Consider the following 23794-nt stretch of genomic DNA (forward strand, 5'->3'; position numbering starts at 1 on the left):
GTTGTTGGTTATAAAAAAATACAATCACATATTCAAATTATTCCAAAGAATTATGTCGTAAAATGAATCACGACCAAACAACGGCAGCTGGAGAATGAGACTTCCACATTATCATTTCTTATTTTTTGTCTTAAGTGTTTTGGTTATCAAAAGAACGTGTTGTAAATCATCCAAGAAGAAAGACCAGGTTAAGAAGAAGGAATTATATAGTTATTTAAAAAAAGGAAATGCTGATATGTTTAAAAAAGAGATAGACAATTCAATTAGACAAATTTATTTGCGCAAACACATTTACAGTAAATGGTTACGGTATGAACAAAAACAGTACAATGTAATATACATTACATATAAACTAAATTTATGTCCATGGTGCGACAGTGGTGTAAATCTGATCAAAACAGATTAATCTATACTACTATAGTTTAAACGTTATATATTAATATAATTTCAGATAAATTTAATTGACCTTCAATTCCAACATTAGTTCTAGAATTTGATCTTTATTTTTGATATTTTTATAGAGCTGCTGTTTTGTATAAATATGCTATATCTCTTGGTGTGAGGTGAGGTTTTGATGAAGAAATTAAATTATGATTGCCCAATTTCATTCTGTATTGATTTCTGTGCAGTGTGTAGTGGGTGCACACTGAGAAGAAATGATATTCATCCTCTATTTTCCCACTATCACATGATTTACAAATACATTTTTTTCTCTATATTTTTGTACCGACCCTTTTCTATTTCTAGTGCATGTGCACTCAAATGCAATTTACTGATAGATCTTTCTATTTTAGATTTACATCAATCAATATATGGGGCTCTTTTAGACTTAATAAATATTTTATGGAAACATGACAGTTTTTCACTCATAACAAGTGAGCCTACACTATACCTATATATATAAGATATTCCTAGTTATGAGTAGTGAGCAGTCATTAGTGAGTAGGTGAATAGACATATTTACATTTGTGGACGCTATTGATGAAAAATATTTTATTTTCCCGTTGTTCTCTTACTGAATTTCCTTCAACTTAAAGATCAATGACATCACAATTTAAAATCACATGGTTTCATTGACGTCAAAAGGTTATCCAGAGACTAATCTGGGGTCATCTGAAGCAAAATGACAAATTTGAATTCATGTATCCTGAAAACACTTCCAAGAAAACAAAGTTCTTAGTGTCAGAGCTGCTTACACTGATTTTTGCAATTCTCAGTCCATGTTTTTTTCTACATACCATGTATCAATAGCTACATTAGGGTAGTACTCCTTTAGCTCAGCAATATACAGTAGGTAGGATGTTTGCTTAAGTGCAGTACCAAGAGTCCTCATTTGTCAGTTTGAATTCTTGCTTGTATATTTATAAGTGCTGTTAAGAAGTTTATTTTGTGCATTATACTCTACTGTTACATTTATGATCAAAATTTAGATAACTGACAATATTTTCCTTTAGTCTTTTCTTTCTTTGATGAATGTCAAATGGACATATTGATGACACACAAAAACTTTATATTTTTGAAAATTCAGTGATCCTATTCACAAAATAGTCATTTTTACATATTACGGAATGCAAGCCATTTTACCAAGTTTTAAAGGGACATAACCCACCAACAACCTGGTTGACGGTCTCATTTGGGAAAGGGAAAACAGTAACTACTTTTCTTGGAAAGTTAAACTATTTTCACTTCGAGTACCTGAATGGCTTGAAATAAGTTATTTAAAAGTATCCAAGTACTTACCACATCTCTAATAAATTGAATATTTGAATTTGAAGTCTACTGCCCATTGCTCCAGTTTGACAGTAAACCAGTCTATCGGATGACAAATTTGTAGAAAGTTACTCCCCTTTGCTTAATATCTTATAAAACGAAGCCAAAGCTGCAAATATGAGAAAAGGACTATTGTGATAGTGAATGGCATAAATGCACGAAGATTGTTGTTTGTTGATTCCCGACAATCATTCTGTCTGTTCACATTGTACAATGAAACTTGTCATAATTTAATCCTAAATTAACTTGAAACATGTCTTCAGATGTCTCTCTTTCAATTTCAATTATTTCGAATCTTTGTAAGCTAAACCCAACATCTGCCTTTATTAAACAAACATCCATTTCAAAAGGGGTTCAGTTTATACATGTAAGGTGTGACTTTAACTTGAGGACTTTTGTATTACTTCCCCTTTAAACCGCTTCATATCACAAAATATCTGTAATAGATTTGCATATACATTTATAGTAGCTTATATTTTATTTTCAGTTAAGTTTTGTTTGTTTTACAAAATGTTAAAATGTTCATAATTTCTAGGATTAAGGTACATGCATGATGTGGTTTGTAGGTTACCTTTTAATCATCCCACTGCTGATGATTCCATATTTTTTGCCAAGATTTTTGAAACAACTTTCATATGTACATTTTGTTTTGTATCTAAGTCCTGGAAGTTAAAATTAAGGTATTTTAGGTATTGTGTGCCATACTTAAAGACTTAAAAATGTTTACTTATAATTTTCAGAATATTGTTACCTTTTTAGAAGATTCTTTAAATGAATTGCAGTCAAATGGATTGAAATGTAGTTTAAAGAAAGTAACAACACAAGCAGTGAACAACTTAAGATGGACAAAACTGGTTAGTATGTTTACACAGCACCATTTACATGTATGTTGAACTTGAAACAAAATTTCCATATTGTAAATATCATACTAAACTCCAACAATAAATCTTATTCAGCTAGTCCCACAATGAAAAATTTTTTTTGGCTGTCACACACATTCAACATACTGGGCCAAAATTAAAATTAAGTTTGTTTTCCCTTACCCTACTTACCCATAAAAAAATGGCCCTATCCATAATTTTATTGCCATTCACTACAGTTTTATGGCCATTATCATGAACTCGTGGATCGTTATAGTGTATCCATCAGCACTATGAAAACTGATTTATTCAACGGGTCATAGTTTTCCTTCCCTCGTTTGTCTACCCTGGACTTGACTTTTTATGAGCAACTCCGCGGGTGTTTCTAGAAAAGCAGAGGACGCTTACCCTACCAGTGCACCTGGTCCATGCTCCCAGTTTTTAGTGGAGTCCGAGTTGCTCATTTACTTTTGTTACTGTGTATGTATGATTTTAGTTACTTTATGTTCTTTGTTGTGTATGTCTGTTTTCCATGTCGGGTCTTTGTCCCTGGATTACATTCTTTTGATTACCGCTATAACCTTGGTTCCCTTGATTACTCTTTCACAAGATTTAAAAAAAAATCTCTTCTTTGATCATGGTTTTTACAGAATCAGATGAACTTTTCGAAAAAAAATATTTTCCGTACCTGCCTTCCTACCTTAAGCCTGGTAAAGAGAAACAAACATTATTTTAAGTGTGGCCTTATAAATATTAACAAATGAATTATAAATAATAATGATTTTCTTGAATCTATAAATATTTGTAATTCATTTATAAATATTAATAATTCTTTTATTAATATTTATAAATATTTATAATTGAATTATAAATATTTACAAATCCAAGACAATTTTTGATATTTATAATTCATTTTTAAATATTTATAGATAGGCATTTTTGTTCACTTTGGATTCAATCATTAATATTTATAATTGATTTATGATTATTTATAATTCATTTATTAATATTTATGATTCATTTATAAATATTTATAATTCTATTATAGATATTAATAAATGATTTATAGATCTTAATAAATAGGCATTTTTGTTCACTTTGACTTGCCATATGGCTCTGCTGTTCAATTTTATTGTTTTTCAGGTGAATCAGAATTGAGGAATGATGCAATTCAACTTTTAATAAGGGATTTTAGTAAAACCAAGTTATTCTACCTGTTTTTGCATGCCATGAAAAATACATCTTTTGTATAGTTTTTGTTGTTTGCTTTTGATAGAAAGCCGACGATGTTGTCGCCTGTTCCATCAAGTTACTATTGGACAACAAGAATGATGGGTATCTATGGTCCATTCTTGGAAGTCAGTTCTCTTTAAAAGGTCAGGATTCAAGTGCCAACTATTGTTTTAAGCAAGCGCTTAAGTTAACAGGAAAGGTTACCTCTTTTATTAAACAATGGTATTATCTAGGCCCATTTGTGATTGGAAAATCAGAGTTTGATGGAGATCCTATAGAAGCTTTTGGAGGAATTTACAATATTTCAAAATACAGAGAATCAAAAAATCAGAAATTTTATTCTGAATTTTTACCAGGAGGTGGAGTTTCATGGCAAAAATATCATCAACGACAACCAAAAGATTCTATTAAAGTCCAACCCAATATTAACTGGAATGAGCTAGTTAGTTCATTGAGTTCTATGGGTATCACAGAATGGCAGGGTTGGTTAATTGGAGAGTTTGCTGTAAATAGTGACCATCTTAATGTAGCCATCCAATGTCTAGGTCATCACACTGTCTATATAGATAAGATACCAGTAACTGGTGATGTTTATCACAGGAAACAATTCTATTTTGGTGTTTCATTAAAGCGGGGGCTACATACTATTTATGTAAAACTTAGAGCTAAGATTGCTGCTAATCTGCTGTGTGATTTCCAAGTGAAAAGTACTCCTCTTCAGATATTAGCACCTCATTTTCTTCCAGATCTTATTGATGGACACATATTTGGAAGTCATATAGCTTTGCCCGTTACAAATTATCATAATTCTAAATGGGTGAAAGTTTCAAATGTCAAGGTTGTTGACCAATCACATGATTATGAAATAAGTTTTGCACTTGTCGATCAAGTGGAGATAGCACCAGGACAGACAACACCAGTGAACTTGGAGTTTGAATCAACTTCTGTTTTACCATGTCAGAACTTAAACATTCAGTTGAAACTAACTACCTCAGAAGGAAATCAGAAATTTTCAGTTTCTCTAAGATGTAGAAAATTACATGAGTCATTTCTGTTTACATTTTTGGATCATGATGGTTCTATTCAACATGCAGCTGCTATTTACCCATTGCAGGACTGTAGTAATGAGGTATGTCCAGTTGTCTTAACTCTTCATGGAACTACTGTTCCACCACAGAATCAGGCAGACAGTTATAAGTATATGGTGGGTGGAAAGTTTGTCTTTGGAGTTTCTGGTGCCTGGTTATTAGCACCGACTAGGTAAGTTATTTAAAACTTGCAATTCAGTTTGTGTTACAATGAACTGTACCTGTTTAATAAAATGAAGTCATGGCTATATTTACATCTGATAGTAAGTACCAATATTTTTTCTTAAATACTGTTATAAGTCGAAAGGTCATAATCTCTTAGTATCAGTAAACAATCAAAGATGACATTCTCAATCTAGGAAAACATTTTGTCTTTATTTTTAAAAACCTTTTCACAATCTCATTCTTTTAATTTCATGCTAGAACAAAACATTTATTTTTTTTCAGACATGGTGCACATAACTGGGAAGGACCTGGGATACTTACATCCATGCAAGCTTTGGATACATTGAGTAAGATGACAAAAAATAAATTGTGGTTGGCAATGAAAGCTGATAATAAAAGAGTTGTGTTTGCAGGTAGGATTGTGACAAGAATACTACATATACAAAATGAACATATACAGACAATTTTGATGTATTGATATACTCATTTTTGTACCCCTGCTTTGTGGGAGGTATATAGTGATCATGGTGTCAGTCTGTCCATTCTTCCAACAACTTTTTTGTTACAGTTTTCTCTGCAACTACTAATCACAGCCTTTTGACATTTTGACAGAAGCTTTATATAGGTTTGTCATATGGTGGGATTCCATTTCAGACTAAATTAACATCAACTTCATGTTTGATCACATGGTTACTTAGATGAGGAGTGGAGTATCCCTTAGTGAGCTTTGCTCACAGTTCTTTTTAGTATGTATGTCATTCCATCCAGATCTGATAAGTAGAAACTGAAGATGTGCATTTTTAACATTAGCGACACATGTCCGAATTTGGTAATAGTCTTGTTCTATTAATAACTTACCAAGCTTGTTTAAATAAAAATTCTTTCTTTATCTACATTAGAATATATCTAGCATTTTTAACAGTTTTCGTTTACGACACTCATGACTATGTATTTTTTGGGGTTTCATGATCTACTGTATAGAGGATAATGTTTGCATAATTATAATTTTTATTTTATTCACAAAGAGATTGGAAAGGCCAAAAGAAGGTTCTTGTTAAGTTATATTTTCTACATACATCATGTACATGTAAGACATACATGCCAAAGAGTTTCAAGGTTGTGACCACTAAAATTAAAACCCTTTCTTAATACAATGAACAACAAATTTAATATTATCCACCTGTGAAAATTACCCATAATTTGGAAATGTTAACAAGTAAAAAAATGCACCCCAAAAAAACCCTAATAATCAAATAACACTATAGCAATAAAGTTGAAAATGATAGCACTTTCCATATTTCCGTTACATCCTTCATTTCGTGCATTTTAAAGCTAGAACATCATTGCTTCAGGAGATAATTCGACTGTCTCTGTGGATATAAACCACTAAAATCCAAAAAAATCTTTCGTAACACAGTATTAGACAATCATTTGCACGATATGAGTGACGCTGACAATCAGCTAACTATTGGAAACAGATATTGGTGCATGATTAGGCTGTGGACTAAGTCTATTACATGTTTAAGTCTCACTAACCACTTCTGGGTTAAATGGCCACCCCCCTATGTAGTACCAAAAACACACTGAACCTAGACCTATGCATTGTAAGTGCATTCTTTGTGTGTTTTCTGATTAAAAGTAATCAAAATAAAGCTGAGAATGTGTACTTTAAACCCATATATGTAATTTACAACAAAAGTGTATGAATATTGTTTACATGTGAGTAATTCGCCTCCATGCTGTCAGTTAGCAGAAAAGGTAAAAATGTGGATTTTCAGTATTATTTATTCACGTGAAATTTGTGAAGAATTTCTACAATCATTGTACCATTAGCATAATGATTTTGAAAGCCTTATTTTCCAAGCTTCACAATGGTATGCAATTTTAAGATGTCATTTGTCCTGGGAATTTACAGTAAAACTTTGAAAATTACTATTTTAACATGTAAAGTAATGGAAACATTAGAAGATGTTAGTGAGACCTTTGCAATTTGGTTTTCATAGTATCTTTAGACTTATTTCATTTCAAAAATATCAAATGAAGATAAAAGTCCTACCTACCGACCCTTCAAAATTTTAGAATAGTGCTTGGAAACATGACACTATTTTTTTCTGCCTTGGAAATTTCTCATTGATATTTTTGAAATGAAATAAGTCATATAGACACAATGAAAGCCAAAAATGCAGACTAAACATGTAATAGACCTAGTCCACAGTCATTGATGAGAAATTTCCTGGGCCGAAAAAAAAATAATGTTACGTAATTTGTAATTTGTAATTTGACAGGCTTTGTAGGGAATTTTTTGTATTGCGACGTACATCGTTCTGTAATCGTTACATATAAAAAGAAGTGTGCTTATTTAATTTTTTACATAAAATAACACACACGACATGTTTTATTATTTAATTATCCGATTTGATATCAATTTTTCGTATGTTTTGATCATTAGAAATGATCAGATTACATCCTGATATGGTAAATAGTTTGGCATCAACCATTTAAAAATGATTTGAAGGAAATTTTATCCTATGAGAAAAATATTAGGAATTATGAAAACAAATTTCGTGATGCACTAAAACAAAGTAGAGGACCCTCACAAAAACAGAAAGCCAACAAACCTACAAGCCAAAAAGTCAGTAGCACCCCCTCTGAAATGTTGAAATGATTTTGCCAACAACTAAGAAGATTTGGACTTTGTCGCTCGTGGCGCTTTAGAAAAAGTAGCCAAAAACGGTAACTTTATTTGGGGGGTGCGATTTCGAAATTTTTTAATTCATTGGATTCTTCACTGGATTCCTCATTAATAATCCTGCCTGCATTTTTCAATCAGATTTCGGATATCTCTTACAGTTTTCGAGTTATAAGGGGTCAAAAAGGCCACACCATAATAAATCGTTTTTTGTTGTTGTTGGTCCGACTTTTTAAAAATATTTTTGCAATATTTGTACAGCTTTTTATATCTTATAGCTAAAATAATTGTCAAGAGGTAATTAGACGATCATGAAATATGTTTTTTACAATTTTACAATATTTTTAACTAGCGAATGTGCAAGCGCGTGTCTACACATTTCAAAATATTTTGATGCAGAGTTTACGTCGCAAAACAGAACGTTACTTTGGAAACGTCAAAAATGCCCTTTGCGACACTTTTGTTAGACACGGTTTTATACATAACCCATTTGTTAAGCCAAAGAAAAAAATGAAATGATAAAACCATAGAGGAGGATAAATACATTTTGAAGTATGTGAAGAAATTGACTCAACACCATTTGTCTTTTTGAACAATTTGTTCGAATTTTGCATTGTGTACGCGTGAATAAATAAAATATACAAATTTTAGATGTTGTGACATTTTGGTTAGACTCAGAAAAAATGCTGCTCTTAGATACATGTTCAACCAAGTACCATTATTTTTAGAATATACTATCTGCAGCATATATACATGTAAAATTCAAAATTTCATAGTTATTAGTTCACTCAAAACTAACGTAAAAAGCTTTTGATAAAGTCTGTGTCCATACTGGTTCTTGTATTAATAAAAAGGAAATTTGTAAGTAGTTAAATTATATGGAATCATTATAGCTACAAATTTTCATTTTGATCAAAATTTAACTTTAAGACTTATAAAGTTAATGTTGAATTCAGGTCATTCCATGGGAGGGCATGGAGCCTTAAACTTAGCCACACACTACCCTGATAGAGCTCTAGCATTGATATCTCTAGCTGCTTGGATAAAAAAAGAAGATTATGGTGACAGTAATTTATTTTTTAGGTACGTGAAGTGAAGGCTAAATAATGGAAAAATGTTGACACAATGAGCCCTATAGTAAATTAAGATAATACCAGAGTTATACCGACCCCTCACTAGAGTTATATAAGCCGCCCTCCCCCTTACCAAAATCATAGAAGCCCCTCACCAAAAGTACACAAACTAACACTATGAGACAATCCTAAGATATAGATTTAAAAAAAAAAATGAACATATCGTGACCAAAACAGCTATCAAATGAGTTCCTGATTTGGGCAGGTTTATAACAGGACAATTGATAAGAAATCATGTGTTTTATCTGAAATCTCAGTTCTTTACATATTTATTTGGTGGCACATATTTTGTGTTTTTCCATTTGAATGACTTTTGAGGTTTCCTGATGCAAAACATGGACTTTGTCATTTTTCGTCCAAGAATTGCCATCTTTTAATCTGCAACTCCTCTGAAACCACTGAATGACCTTTTGCAAGATTTTGATCACTTGATGCCATTGTGCACCTTTTATTTTATTTTCCTCTCTCGTGGCCTTAAATAACTAAATATGTTCAAATATGGTAAGAAATATATAGAAGAAATCTACAGATACAATGAAACAACCTTTATAAGTATTTTTTTTTCAAAATTATACAATAAAATACCATAGTACAATGTTATTTACAAGGATTTGTATAAAAATATACAAATTGTACCATAAAAACATGAAGGAGTGCCTACTAAGGAATTATTTGTTTTTCGCTAATCTCCTAGTGTAGAACTGTATACAATTTTGTAATCAGAAAATTTCTCAAGATTTCAACAGCTTCTTAAAAAAGTGGTCTTGAAAGGTGACAGCAGAGAGCCTCCCTAGTAATGTCCAACAGACTTCAGATGGTAATTTTCCTAAGAAGTCTAGGTATCTTTGCACTGGAAGAACAGTCAAATACATATATCATGATTAAATACAGTGATGTATTACAGTATTATGATATTCATTAAACATGTATTGTAGACATGACATTGCTACAAGTCATGTAGATCCAAGAGTGAAGTTGATAATGGAGTCATCAGTAACAGAGAATGATGTGGACAGACATATAAATAACTTGAAGGTATGCTATGATTAATAATGATTTTGGTCACTACTCCTGTTATTGTTGCATTTATATCAATCTTATTTCATGTGAAAATTCTATTTTCTGGATTTCTAGTGGCATGTTGGATTTAAAAATTAATAAATTACACATGTACACAATTTAGCTCAACCACAGTTTGTCACAATCACAGAGTTTTTATTTGACAGACATATTTTGGTGTGCAATAACTCAAGAAAGTTTAAGAATGTTTGCTTCCATTGCAAGAAAACCATTTCATTTTAAATTGTCTTATGAATTTTTCTGGGTTATGTAACCAACACTGAAAAATGGGGATGGGCAATTGATGTGCTTAATGCTGCTGGTTATTTGCCTTTATCATGTTTATATGTGGATCTTTATATCAGCTTGTGTAGTGTATTGTAAATTCTTATTTGTACTAAAAAATAGGTAAAATTTCAGCATGTTTCAGTATTGCTTAGGACTGGATCTATTGATAGAACAGTACCTCCATTTTATCTGAGAAGAATTTATAGATTGTTGAAAGAGATAGGTGCTATGGTCAACTATACAGAACCAGAGGGAAAGGAACACTGGTGGTGGGATACAAAGTAGGTTATTACTGTGGGGCATATTACTTAATATGGAGGGGAGGTAATCCAACAAAGGGTTTAATGTGATTAGAGAACTCATAAGCACAATTCCTGGGCCCTTATATGGATTTTATTGAAACTTTATAATTATGGTCATCCAAGAACTACTCACCTAGATTATATTCCATTTTCCCAAACATTTTTGTATCATTTTTCTTCATTCAAAACATTCATAATCTGCGTATTTAATTCTTGTTATGTTTGAGTCATTCATATATTGAGTGTTAACCATGATAGATTCCTTCTTTAAGAGACACCAATGATGGAGGAGTTGTGAATGATCAGTACATTAGAGATTTCACTGAGAAGGCCATAAAACAGAACCTTGGAAGCTGCATCAATCATCAATGTGAAGATGTCTCTAGTCAGGAGAACAAATATACAAAACCATCTGAATTTTCCTTTTCTTACACTTGTATAAACCCTGCATTTGGGGAAGGCTTGCATGGATTCAAAGTTATTCAACAACTTACACCATTGAGACTAAGTTTGATAGAAGTATGCACTTAATATAAGTAGAACAAGAATGGTTCTTTTATTTCATTTTATGTCACATGCTTTGTCATCATTAAGTCATTGTTCAATATCAGCACAATAATTTCATTTGGCCTAGAGATAACTAAGCAATTGGTGAGAAAAAGATCTGATAACTTTTGTTTAAACATCAACCCAAACTTGTAATATAATGTTTTTGTTCATTAATTATTTGTTTCTAGATAATATCTTGAGTATTAGTGGAGGATATGATTTAATAAGCTTTGTTTTATAGTCCCTAGTAAGACTTTGGTTGATTCCTGTAAATCATCTAGATATATGTAGTAACAGAAACCCAAATATGTTATTTTAGATGTTTAAGCACAATTGGTTGCAGTATTCATTTTCAAAAGAATTTTGAGTGGAGGAACAAGATTGAGCAAATTTTAAAGACTTGAATTAACTTGAAAAAACTAAGTCTCTTCCGTAGGATATGATTTTAATAGTAAATTAGTTTCGTCTTGAATGTATTTGGTTTTTTTTTGTTTATCAATAAATCAAGATGGCTGCTGGAGCTAAATAGAGTAAAGATTCTGATATACTGGTACTTGTTGATAAACTTTTGTAGAAAGTATCTGCATGCAAATTCTTAATTTACTTTACATGACTATTATAGGAGCTATTATCCTTTGTAGTACTGGTACAAATTTTCTTATTGTTTGGCTTTTCGGCATTATATAAAGAAAACTTATAGTAGATAGAATTTTGATTGTAAAGTTCTTAATCTCATTCACATTGTATTAGAGACCTATGCTGTGTCAAGTATGTAATCATTCTATAAATACAATGTGTCAATCTACAATGTAATGTTCATACATGCCCCAACTGTTCTAGGAAGGTTTTGAGATTGTATAAGCTGCTGCTGTCTTGACTTTTAAATGTGTAGCTTATGTAGGAGTTATCCAACAAATTTAGGCAAATGCTTATAGTGTATTTTCGAATGTGATTTTAATAGTGAACATTCATTATGTATTGTATATAACATTAATATGGTAATTTAATTTGATTGTATATGTCCCATCTTGGCAAGATAGGTTATTTTCTATAAACTAACTTGGTATGTGGATAAGTCCACCTTCAGCAATTCAAATAATTCCAAACTAATTAAAGGCTTTGATGAAGGGAAAAATTCTAATTTTGACTTTAATCGATTAGAAATTCAATTATAAGGATTGTTTTTAATTTGCCCAAGTTATGCTCACATTACCAACTTTGGGGCAGTTTATTTACAATCCGTAAATAAATAATTTGACAACTACTTGTAATATCATGATTTATGAAATTTTCTTTTAAATTACTTTATTCATGAAGATAATGAAATTGAAATATGGTGTAAAAAGGTTATGTTAATAGCAAGACATATGGCATGTTTAAAGCTCTAGTAGATTTTTAAAACTGTACCTTTGAGTATTATTGATTCATTGGACGAACAATATGTATTTTGGCCAGAACTGAGTTATAGAATAACTGATTTCTATTCTTTCCAGGGAAAAGCTGTAGATCATGCTATAGAAATTAAGACTACTAATGTGCTAAGATTCAACTATATGAATAAACAGTTTCAGTCAATACAGGTACTTAAGTTCTTCACATAGGGCACAGATCTATTCTGAATAATTAGTCTACAGATTTATATGTATTTCAATTTAAATAAAAATGACTACAAATATCAGCAAAACAAATACTGAAGCATCAATTATAGGACATTCGATTTATAGACATAAAAATCCAAGAGAATGGCCTAGCCTGAAAACAGCAAATAGAGAGGTTCTACATATATAATGTATTGAACATGGTACTTGAATTGTCAGTTCCCAACTTGGCATACATTCACATATTGTGTAATTACTATACAGATTGTTTCTTTTTAAGAAAATTCCTTCTAAATTATCTTTAAATAGAATTAACTTATCTCACATTTTACACACCAAATATGAGTTTTACACAGTAAGCATTAATTATCCTTGATAAATCTTTGATACTTGTATTGTTTTGAATTTGTTCTTTTTTATATTTAGATTGACAGTTCATTTTCCCTAGAATTAGAGAGGAAAACTTCTGAAACTACTTTACATTTTTGCAGAATTAATGGTACATGGTATATTTATATCAAGTGTTTTGTAGTTCTTTTTTAAAATGCGACTTAAGAAGTCATGATTTTCCTCTGCGTCTTCCTGTATAAATGTAAAAAGCAGATGTAGAGTTAAAAAACAAATTAAAATTTTCACTTGTTTGGCTCTAGGTAAAAAAAAAGTTTCAAGGGTGTACAGCTTTGTCTCTTGTTAAAAAAAAAAACAAAATAAAACATAACACACGATATGTGATACATGGCATCTAATAGCAAAATTGACTTTTTACAAATGAAGTTCATATTTTGTTGAAAGTTGTAGAAATGCTTTTACTTGATTTTTGTGTGATATTTTCAATTTCCAATGTATTACCTCAGTTTGTCTTCATAGAATTAAAGTTTTACTTGGAATCCTTTTTAGATATGTGGGAAATTTGTTCAGGAAATTTGGAAAAATCAAGAGGACCTGATACATATGGACCTGCAAGAAGAATTGCTGAAAATAGATTTTTCATTGTCACTGGTTTGTATTTAAATTTTTAGTCATCAGAATTTACATCTGATGGCTTAATTTACAACAGCAATCCCTGTTGAGGAAACTCTGTAAATGTATAGCATGTTTAAGTAAGAATATTGTTACTCCAGGCTGATGGACTGTGTAGCCATGACATGAACTCTACCTGAGTTCACTACATTGTGTATATATTATATATATACTTAACTGTGTCTTGTAATTTGCATTTTTGCTTTTTGTTTTTCTTTTCTCAGGACCAATGATCATCAGATGTTGCTTTTTGTTTTTCTTTTCTCAAGACCAATGGTCATTGGATGTGTGAGAAATGAAGATATATATAAATAAATAAAAAGATATGTACATAGAAGTCATCAGATTTTTATGTAATCAGATATGATTTTTGAAGATTTTGGAAATGCACAAGTTGATCAACAAACAAAAAATTGGAAGTCAAAATACATTAGCTGTGACACAACAGATTAGGTACATATAACCCATCAAGATTGAAATTAGTCTATACAAATATACATGATCTTCCCTGAAGAATCTGTGATGTTATCTATGTAATGAATAATTGTGACAATTTGGAGTGTAATGTAGCAAACTTATATTTGTTGCTTTGTTGTCCATGGTTACAAAACTTCTATGTAACTTTGTTAGGAACCAATGGAGATGAAGAGTCTTCAGCATATATTCAACAGTTTGCTGTATACATTGCCAATTTGTTCTTCCTGACATCTGATACACAGGCTATCATTGTTAAAGATGATGAATTAGATGACTCTTTGGCAGGTACGTTTTTGTATGGTTTGGGTGATTCATAACAGCTAGCAAGTGAACTCTTAAGCAATCTGCACATTTATGTAAATCCCATGATTGAGTTGTCCTCTGTTGATAAAAATTTGGGGCAGTTCAGAAATCAAGGCAAACATTTAATGATTCTGTAGAAATAAAGATATTGACACAAATTGAAAATACAAAATGACAATTTTGTGTCAGTTATTAGACATTAAAATATTCATTTTTGCTTCACATAATAATCTTTTAAAAATTTGTTCGGCTGTTTTTTATCACATATTTGTACCAACAAAATCCAATACGATGCTAGTCAAACATAAAAAGTTTCCCACATTTTAATGTTGCATATTTATCCTTGGGAATTTAGTGCAATTTTTTTTATAGCCATAGTATTCTTTATACTAGTACATGCACTTTTATTTTGAAAAGTTTTTCCCTAGTAAAGATCTGTTATTAGTTTTGGGATGAACGTTTGGTAGGCATGTAGCCAGGTGGCTGCCAAACATTGTCTGTGCAATTACTTGAAAAGAGTTTTGTAGATTCTTTTCAAATATGAATACATTGATTCATGTGACAAATTGAAGATCAATTTTTGATTTTCACAAACTTTGCTTTTGTCATTTACGAGTTACAACCATTTTTGTTTTGAAAATACATACTTTGACCCTTGTCTGTTTAATAACTTGAAATGTATGTAGCAGATTCTTTTCATTTTGGATAAATTATTTCATGTGACAAAATCATAGAACTGTAATTAAGAGATGCACAACTGTAGTGTCAACCAACTAACTGATTTTGAAAAATTGCGGAGGAGTTTGAAAACTGCTGAAGTAATGCGATACCTGCATTGTATACATTATGGCCAATTTGAGCTGTGTGATAATATACAATATTCATTGAAACTATCGATGTTTAAATTGTGAACAAGTTTTCATTTTTAAACTAATGTATTTATTGATTTTTTTTTGTTTATTGCACTTCAATGAAATTTAAAAAGTAAAAAATGTTCATTTCCAAGTTCACGCAGACTGGAGATGTGTTGCATGTCTGTTCATTAACTTATGTATTAATTAACTCAAAATTTTACCTATAACATTCATATTTATGTTTTAAAATGATGTAGACAAGCTTGAAGCTAGGAAATCATGGGTTTGAAGTCCACATTTAACCCTACCAGTATGTTTATCATAAGTGGTTGAAAAAAAGGTGTCATATCATTTGTGAAAATGAAATTTAATATTTCCAAAAGAAATTGTTATGTTGAGACTTGCTGTTAGAAAGAAAGAAAATAGGAAATGAAGTGATTTATATCAACAGAAGGGATATTTTTATTTCCTAGTCTCTGATCCTTAAATATTGGGATGTTATGATTGATATTTTGTAGTGACTTCAAAATGTGCTATGTCTTGAACTTATGTACAATAAAACATGTCAACTATGAAAGAAACTTCACCACTTATGTTTGAAATGGCAAGAACGAATTTCAGAATTGAGAAACTGACAGATTTATGTCAATGTCACTAGTGGTCCTTGAATGTAGGGGGTGTATATTAAAGTCCCTGTTAAAAATAATTACTTTTCATTAAAAATCTCATTAGTACTCAAGTCTTGCCTCCAGCCACGTGATAAGTGTGATTTCGATTTCTTGCTTATCTCTGTAATTATATGTCTATGACAAAATGAAGGTCAAGTTCAATTTTTACAAATGTGGCTTTTGCTGTTTTTGAGTGGCCATCAAGTTGGCTACAACAATTGTGATTCTCACTGTTGTCCTGTAAAAAGCTAATGCTAGATTTGGAAGCCTGCTACAAATGGTATATTTTTTGGAAATGAATGGGTTATTTCTGATAATCTTATTTTGATTTTCTCAGAATCTGGTTATGTATGTGTTCCTCTTGCAATTTTTAAAGATAAATTTTATTGATCAAGTAATTCAATGGTGGAACCACTACATAGTGATTTTAGTGTATTTTGTTGTAAGATAATTTTCTTCTTTAGGTAATAGTAACCTGATTCTAATTGGTTTACCATCACAAAACTCAAAAACAGCCAGGTATCTACAGGGAATACCCTTCAGTATACAAGGTTTGTACCAGTACTTGGAAAATGGCTAATATAATGGTAATAGATTACAACATCAACTATTCATCTGTTTAAAGTACATTTGTACTTCATTTGGAAGTTAGAAAACTTTTTAACTAAAAATGATTAGCTAGTATATGTATTATATCTGAATTTTGATAAAGTAGCAGTACCTTAGATAAAATAGGTATTTATTACATACACTGTTACATATTAAAATGATGTTTAACATGTAGTTCATTCTATATTACAGAGACAACACTTTCTTTGTCAGGATGTAAATTTGGTCGTTCTCGTACAGGATTGCTTACTTTAACTCCAAATGGGAAAAACAAGTTAGCTTTGATATTAATGGCAAACTCTTTTGATGGATTGTATGATGTTGTATCATTAGCTACCCCTACAATACCTCCAATGACACGATCTCCAGTAAGTAATATCAGAAGGCATATTGCTTTTGTTCTGTCTGTTGTCCTGTCCATTACTAAGTTTGTCATTTGTAAAGTTTGGTTGTATAATGTTATGCTATTGTCCTTTTTACATACCTTGTTATAGTCAATGAACATTTTGTGTTTGAATATTAAGTGGATGTTTGGAACCACAAGGTTGGGGCTGACTTTGATAGTTTTCAGATCTATTTCATTAATGGACACAAGGAAAGGTGTGCTCCCCATTAAAATTGTGAAGAAATGGTTTTTTTTTATGAAATTGCAATTTTTCCCAAATTCTATTCCCATAAATTTTCTGGCCTTGAATTTTATTTAAGCCCTCTCCCCAAATCTGACATCCTGGATCAGCCCCTGCTTTTCTTTGACAATATCAATGGGGTCTAATTTAATATCTTGGTTTCTTTGTTATGTTGAATCTAACCATGTATTAGTTTTTAAAATTTTTGGCCATTTTTAAATTGGACTTCATCAGTCAAAAGAGTCCAAAATTAAACTTTATTGGATTTTGTTTTAAACTGATCTCTTAGGATTACTTTTAATTGCAAACCTATATATAAAATTGCAATTTCAGACCAAATTATATAAATGTCCAATTTTATATTTTTTAGTTTTTAACACAATAATTCTTTGTCAGAAACCAGTGCTATGTCAATTATTAAATCACAGTCCAAATTCAGTTGTATCAAGCATGAATGAAATGTCTACTTGCCCCCACATTCATTACAGTGGGGCTATATTGCAATCAACTTAATATTTCTATTTCTAAAGCTTATATTCAATTTTGATTTACTAATTGGCAGGACTAGACTGATTATGATTTTTTATACCATTCATTAATTAAAACTGTAATGTCTATTTTTCTTTTGCATTGTTTTTCAAATATAATAGCTCACAAAATCATAAATTTGTACAAACCCAGATGTTTGGTCAGGAACTGCAACATATGTGAAAGCATGAAATTGAATCTTATCAAGATTTGTGAAGTGATCCTCTCTACTATATGAATTTATTCAATTTAGAACAATGTTTTGGGAAAGACTTATCTATAGTGATATTTGGGATCTACCATAAAAAATCAGTAGAAATATAAGTACTGCTGAAAAAAACTAACAGAAAGACTTATACCAACATTATACAACATATATTGTTCCCCTTATTTTTTATTATCTTCCCAGGACCAAAGGTACTATTGAGCTTATGTCATCACCCCTTGCATCTGTGGTCTATAAACTTTTTACATTATGCTCATCTGAATGAAAACCCCTTGACCAATTTTAACTAAATTGAGCATAAAGGATGTATGCAGGAGCATCTACAAAATATCCACTTTTGGTTCCACTTGGTCAAATAAGATGGCTGCCAGAGGCTATCTAAGCTTCTGATTGGCCAATTTTCTAAGGTCAACTCCTCTGAAACCACTGGTGAAACGTGATAGGTTTAATGAACTCAATTTCCTTTACAAACTATCTGCTATCATGTGGCTCAGCAGGTGGCAGTGGCTTCTCAAAGTTGCCATTGAAACTCTGTAAGGTAATCAATTTTAGCCTATATCTCTGCTTTTACTCACCAATATTGACCAAACTTTGCAGGAATAATGAAAGGGGCAATTTTAGCATGTGATAAAATTTTGGTTTCGCTCAATTCCACTAGATTGCTACCAGAGGCTATTTAAGCTCCTGATTTACTTATTTCAAAGATCTACTCCTCTAAAACCACAAGTGCTATAATGTTTTGAAACTTTATAGGGTTAATTACCTCACTGCCCTTTACAAATGAATCACTTTTTTGTGTGGCTCAGTGGGTGGACCTTTGGGGAAACATATTTTGGCCTGTATCTCTCCTTTTATGCTTTTTCTTAACCAATGGTAACCAAACTTGGCAATAATGAGAGGGACAATTATTCCACTTGATCTAAGAAGGTGGCCACCATAGGCTATTTTTTCTTCTGCCCCGGGTGTTAAAAGAATAGGCCTGCAGCAGCGCTAAGCTTGTCGTAAAAGGCGACTAAAAAGTGCTCAGAACCTTAGCCGGGGGCTAGGGCGCTCTGCCCACAGAGCAACTGGGATGTGTGCCCCAGGAAGTGGAATGGGGTACCCCTGGCGTGTTACATGCTGGGGTTGTCAGGCTATAATACGGAAAACCTGACCGCAAACAATAGTGGTGCACCGTGTTGGGAAAGATGCCACGTTTCTTGCACTTTAAAGAACCCTACTGTGGTATTCTCCCGGAGTAGGACCCATAGGGCTCCGCCACAGGAGGCTAAATTGCCTGACCCTACCCATCCCTCCCTTTTTCTAGTGGCAATCAAAATTTGTCGACCTTGTTATCCTTGTGTCCCATCCCTTTTTCATTTCATCATCATTTCATGTTCATTTTATCATCACTTTCATGTTCATCGTCTGAATATAGCTGAAATATTGCTGCTCGGACATTTAACCCCAACAAACAAACAAACAATATTTTAGCTTCTAACCTGCCAAATTTCAAAGACTGATTCTTCTGAAACCACAGGTGCCAATGTTTTAAAACTTGATAAGTTTAATGACCTCAGTGCCCTTTGCTATTGATCAATTTTTTTGTGGCTCAGGTGGCCCAGGTGATTGTGGACACTCACAAGTTAGCATTGAAACCCTGTGGGAAAACCCATTTTGGCCTATATCTCTGCCTTTACATGGCTCATGTGGTTCTGTTGATGGCAGTACTGACCTTTTCTATAAATGATCAAATAATATGACCACATGATATCAAATTCTCTAGGTGAGCAATTCAGGCTTTTTAGAGTCTCTAGTTACTTTAATGAGTTGTTTTTACCTTTTTTAGTAGTTTTTTCTTGTTATTTACTTCAGTTGACTGTTTTTTTTTAACCCAGGAAAAACAATTTTAGAGATTTTTTTATTAGAAATAAACATAATATAATTTTTTCTTTTTTGTTTTGTAGTTTTCCAATTTATTACCAGACTATGTTGTAACTGGACCTGAGTATGGTTTGAAAGGTCCGGGAGGGTTTTTATGTACTGGTTTCTATGGAAATAATTGGGAGTACAGATCTGACATATCATCTTGTGTTTGTTAATAGAACTATTGACATTCCTTGGTACTGTGGGACAATATTGGTATCACAAACTGGAACAGATGCATGGGAACAGAAAGAAATGAAAGATTTAAATATTCGGAAAAATAGTTTAGGATCTGAAAGATACTTTTTCAGTATGTGCATGCTGTTTTTATTTTTTATTACAAATAGTATTATACAACCATTAACAAACTGACAATATGAATGACAATTCAATAGCCGAGGAGGTTATAACAATTAGGCTACTATGTATAAGGACAATCTTGGAAGTTTGTTGAACTATGATTCTACTTTCAACAAACACATGTATAAGTAAGTAAATGCTAGTTACATAAATAATAGACAGATTTTAATTGACACTATGGTGCAATTTTCATTTTCCTCTATGTTAAATCAATTTTTTTCACAAATTATTTTTAGGTCATTTTCCATTATTTTATTAAATTTGTACAGTGTGAAGGAGACCTTTATGAAAATTTTTGTGTACATTGTGATACTTAAAATTTTATGTACAATTTGAAAAAAATCACGAGTTTTCAGAACACAATTATTGAAAAAGCTTTTGCAAAAATAAGTGTTCTTCTTTTATTTTTTACTTGTTTGCATGTGCTTTAACATAGAGAGTTACCTGTATATGAGTTTTTATTAGAAGTAGATATTGCTGTTACAAAGCTTGGTGAGAGATGGAATCTTTTAATATATATTCCTAGACAGAGTTTCATTGCACTAAATATGATTGTTAAATTTGAGAAAAACAAGTTATATTTATTTTGTCCGACAATTCTGGTCGGAGTGTAGATCTCGTCGTTTTCAACACAGAAGCAATTCTCGCCAATCTGCTTACCAAAATTTGATTCCTCAATGAAAAGTTTATTTGGACATTATGCATACAGTCTGGACCCTTTGCATATTTTTAAAGATACCTGTTTGGTCTGACTTTTTCTTTTCTGTGCAATAACTTAGTATGAAATGTCATGAAATTTTGATATATTTTTACTTGTTTACTTGTCAAATATTCACAAGGGGGTAAAATGAGTTCCAGTTGAGTGAATCAGGCCATTTAGGGCCACTAGTATCTCTACAACCTTGAGAAAGGAATTTCAAAACTATTAACCTGTAAAATCAAAGAAAATTAACATGTTGTAATTGATCCTCTGAAATTTAGTTGTTTCAGTAAACATTATAATTTGTGAGCTACAAATGATTCTATGGTCATTCCTCAAACAAAATCCAGTGTTATACTTCAGGTAATGTGCTGATTGTTAATCTGTTTATGAATTAATTACTTGAGAATTTTTTAGAAATATCTTTACCTTGTTGTCAATAAATGCTAGTAGTTAAAACTGCTGCTTTCTTAATTCTTGAAATAATCAGTAGTATTTTGAATGATTCATAGATGGAATATTTTCTTTCACAATTTTGAATACCGTATTACATTACCTTTTACTCGATGACAAATAGACACAAACTTCTATAAAGTGGCAAAAAGCATTTGAAGTCTTATGGCATGTCAAATCTAAAGAAACTCTAATAACTCAAATGAAAACACCTCTGTTGAGAGTGCAATTAAATGTTTGCTCAGTATAAATTATTAGTTACATAGTCCAAAAAATTTGAAGAGGTTAAGTTCTTCCATTTAAACCATTCTTCAAACTGTGCAACAAATCATATAAACCAAGCAGCAACAGAATGGTACAACTTTAAAGGATTGCTGTTGTATAATGTTATCACAGTGTCATCATCTTTGCCCTTAGACATTTGGTTTTGGAAAGCATCTTGAGTATACAGATCTTGAATAAATTCTATATACTAGTATTCATTTTTCCACACAACAAGAGGAAGCTTAGGGTTGGTTTTGGGAGTTATAGCTCTTGTCTAAAAAATAATCTGTAAAAGAGTTAAAGTTAAGAAGTGAAAAAATATGTTGACTTAATTAAGTAGAGTATGATTTTGATATGGTTACTGATGTGGAATGAAACAACACTGAGGATAAGGATTCTTTATAAATCTGAATAGCCCAGCAATAACAGTAAAGAAATACTCAATTCCTATTCAGATGATAGTAAAGTTTACTATATAAGCACATCATTTAGAAATGTTGTTTACATTGCATTGTAATTAAAATATACTTTTAAGCTCACCTGGCCCAAAGCCTGGTTACCATGTGAGCAATTATCATCATTTGGTGTCCATCCTCGTCATCACTGTTGTTAACATTTTTTTTTCAAAACTCTTCTCCTCTCACATTCCTGGACCAATTAAAACCAAACTTTAAATTTTTGCACTTAATGACACTACTATTTGAACATATATGACTAATCATGGTTGAAACTCTGATTTTTGAAATGTGCTCATTTTCAAATATCACATGACCCCCTTCAACAAAGTTAAAAATGATGCAATATCAAATCTACAAATAGGTATTGATGAAATATATAAAATCATTGGAAAATATGAAAATTTTAAGTTGTTGTAGTATCATTGGTTTTTTTATATTGGTCTTTGGTATTTTGTCAAACAGTTGTACTTTTGCAGATCTTTCATTCTTTGGAATGACCATTTGTGTGTCTGTTACCCCCGCTCTTAAAATTAAAAATTTCAATAGATCCAAAACTAGACAAGATATCTAAAATCTGAAAACTGTATGATAATTTGCAAAATATATGCAACAAAATTACAAAACAATTTGGGCAATTCTTGAGCTATTTTGAGCCCAATGATTATTAAATATGATGCAATAACAAACTCCAGAACCGGAAGTCCTAGAGACATGAAACTACCATGATACATCTTAGGATTGATTACCTGACCTTGAATTAACTTACAAGGTCAAGGTCATACATTTACGTCAAGGTCACAAACCAGATTTTGCGAAACATTTAAATTGTCAAAACTTGCCGAAACTACGCAGACTTTTTGTATCGTGCTAGAACTCTAACAAATAGGCTTCTAGAACAGGGTTATGTTGCTACAAGATTGAAGTCATCACAACTGAAGTTTTATGGTCGTCATTATGAACTCGTGGATCATTATAGTGTATCCATCAGCACCATGAAAACTGATTTATTCAATGGGTCATGGTTTTCCTTTCCTCGTTGTCTACCCCTGACTTGACTTTTTATGAGCAACTCGGCGGGTGTTTCTAGAAAAGCAGAGGACGCTTACCCTACCAGTGCACCTGGTCCATGCTCCCAGTTTTTAGTGGAGTCCGAGTTGCTCATTTACTTTTGTTACTTTGTATGTATGATTTTAGTTACTTTGTGTTCTTTGCTGTGTATGTCTGTTTTCCATGTCTGGTCTTTGTCCCTGGATTACATTCTTTTGATTACCGCTATAACCTTGGTTCCCTTGATTACTCTTTGAACAGACAGTCTGACAGGTGTAAACTTGGTCTCAAAATGAATGGCTTATCGAGGTTACTTCATACACTATATGTATGCACTTATCTCATTGTTTTCTTAATATCAAGGCCTGTAGTTTGCAGTGAGAAAGCTTTCTAGCACTCTATGACCTTTGACCTTGGGTGCAAATGACCAAAGATCATTGATGAAGGTCCCATTTCTCTACAACTTCCTGTTCTCGAAATATATCAAAAAATTAAAAACTTAAGTATGATATTTCAAGGGATATAACTCCTGTATGGTTTGATAATAAAATACATGTTTATG

At 31.7% G+C, this 23794-nt stretch overlaps 1 protein-coding gene across 2 annotated transcripts; it reads left to right on the plus strand.

Moving 5' to 3' along the window:
* Positions 1-41: 41 nt before the first annotated feature.
* LOC148623702 (uncharacterized) lies at positions 42-21469 on the plus strand. Of its 2 annotated transcripts, none has more exons than XM_088565739.1 (15): positions 42-187; positions 2511-2624; positions 3907-5123; positions 5399-5529; positions 8762-8888; positions 9874-9973; positions 10418-10566; positions 10860-11106; positions 12630-12716; positions 13161-13233; positions 13632-13733; positions 14385-14516; positions 16521-16607; positions 16858-17033; positions 19992-21469. In XM_088565739.1, exons 1-15 carry the CDS (start codon positions 95-97, stop codon positions 20124-20126), a joined length of 2970 nt encoding a protein of 989 aa, XP_088421865.1. In that variant the 5' UTR covers positions 42-94; the 3' UTR covers positions 20127-21469. The 2 variants fall into 2 exon arrangements, with proteins under 2 accessions (XP_088421865.1, XP_088421866.1); XM_088565740.1 differs by having other exon boundaries at positions 184-309.
* The last annotated feature ends 2325 nt before the right edge of the window (positions 21470-23794 follow it).

Source organism: Perna viridis, chromosome 2, assembly GCF_037379345.1.
Source record: "Perna viridis isolate PV_CMFRI_1.1 ecotype Kerala chromosome 2, ASM3737934v1, whole genome shotgun sequence".
NCBI classification, from domain to species: Eukaryota; Metazoa; Mollusca; class Bivalvia; order Mytilida; family Mytilidae; genus Perna; species Perna viridis.

Bases quoted from the DNA above. Each gene is read 5' to 3' on its own strand.
- LOC148623702 (XM_088565739.1), top strand. From the start codon at position 95: ATGAGACTTCCACATTATCATTTCTTATTTTTTGTCTTAAGTGTTTTG. The intron at 12,717-13,160 runs GTACTTAAGTTC...TTTTATATTTAG, and splicing joins AACAGTTTCAGTCAATACAG to ATTGACAGTTCATTTTCCCT. The intron at 14,517-16,520 runs GTACGTTTTTGT...TTTCTTCTTTAG, and splicing joins ATTAGATGACTCTTTGGCAG to GTAATAGTAACCTGATTCTA.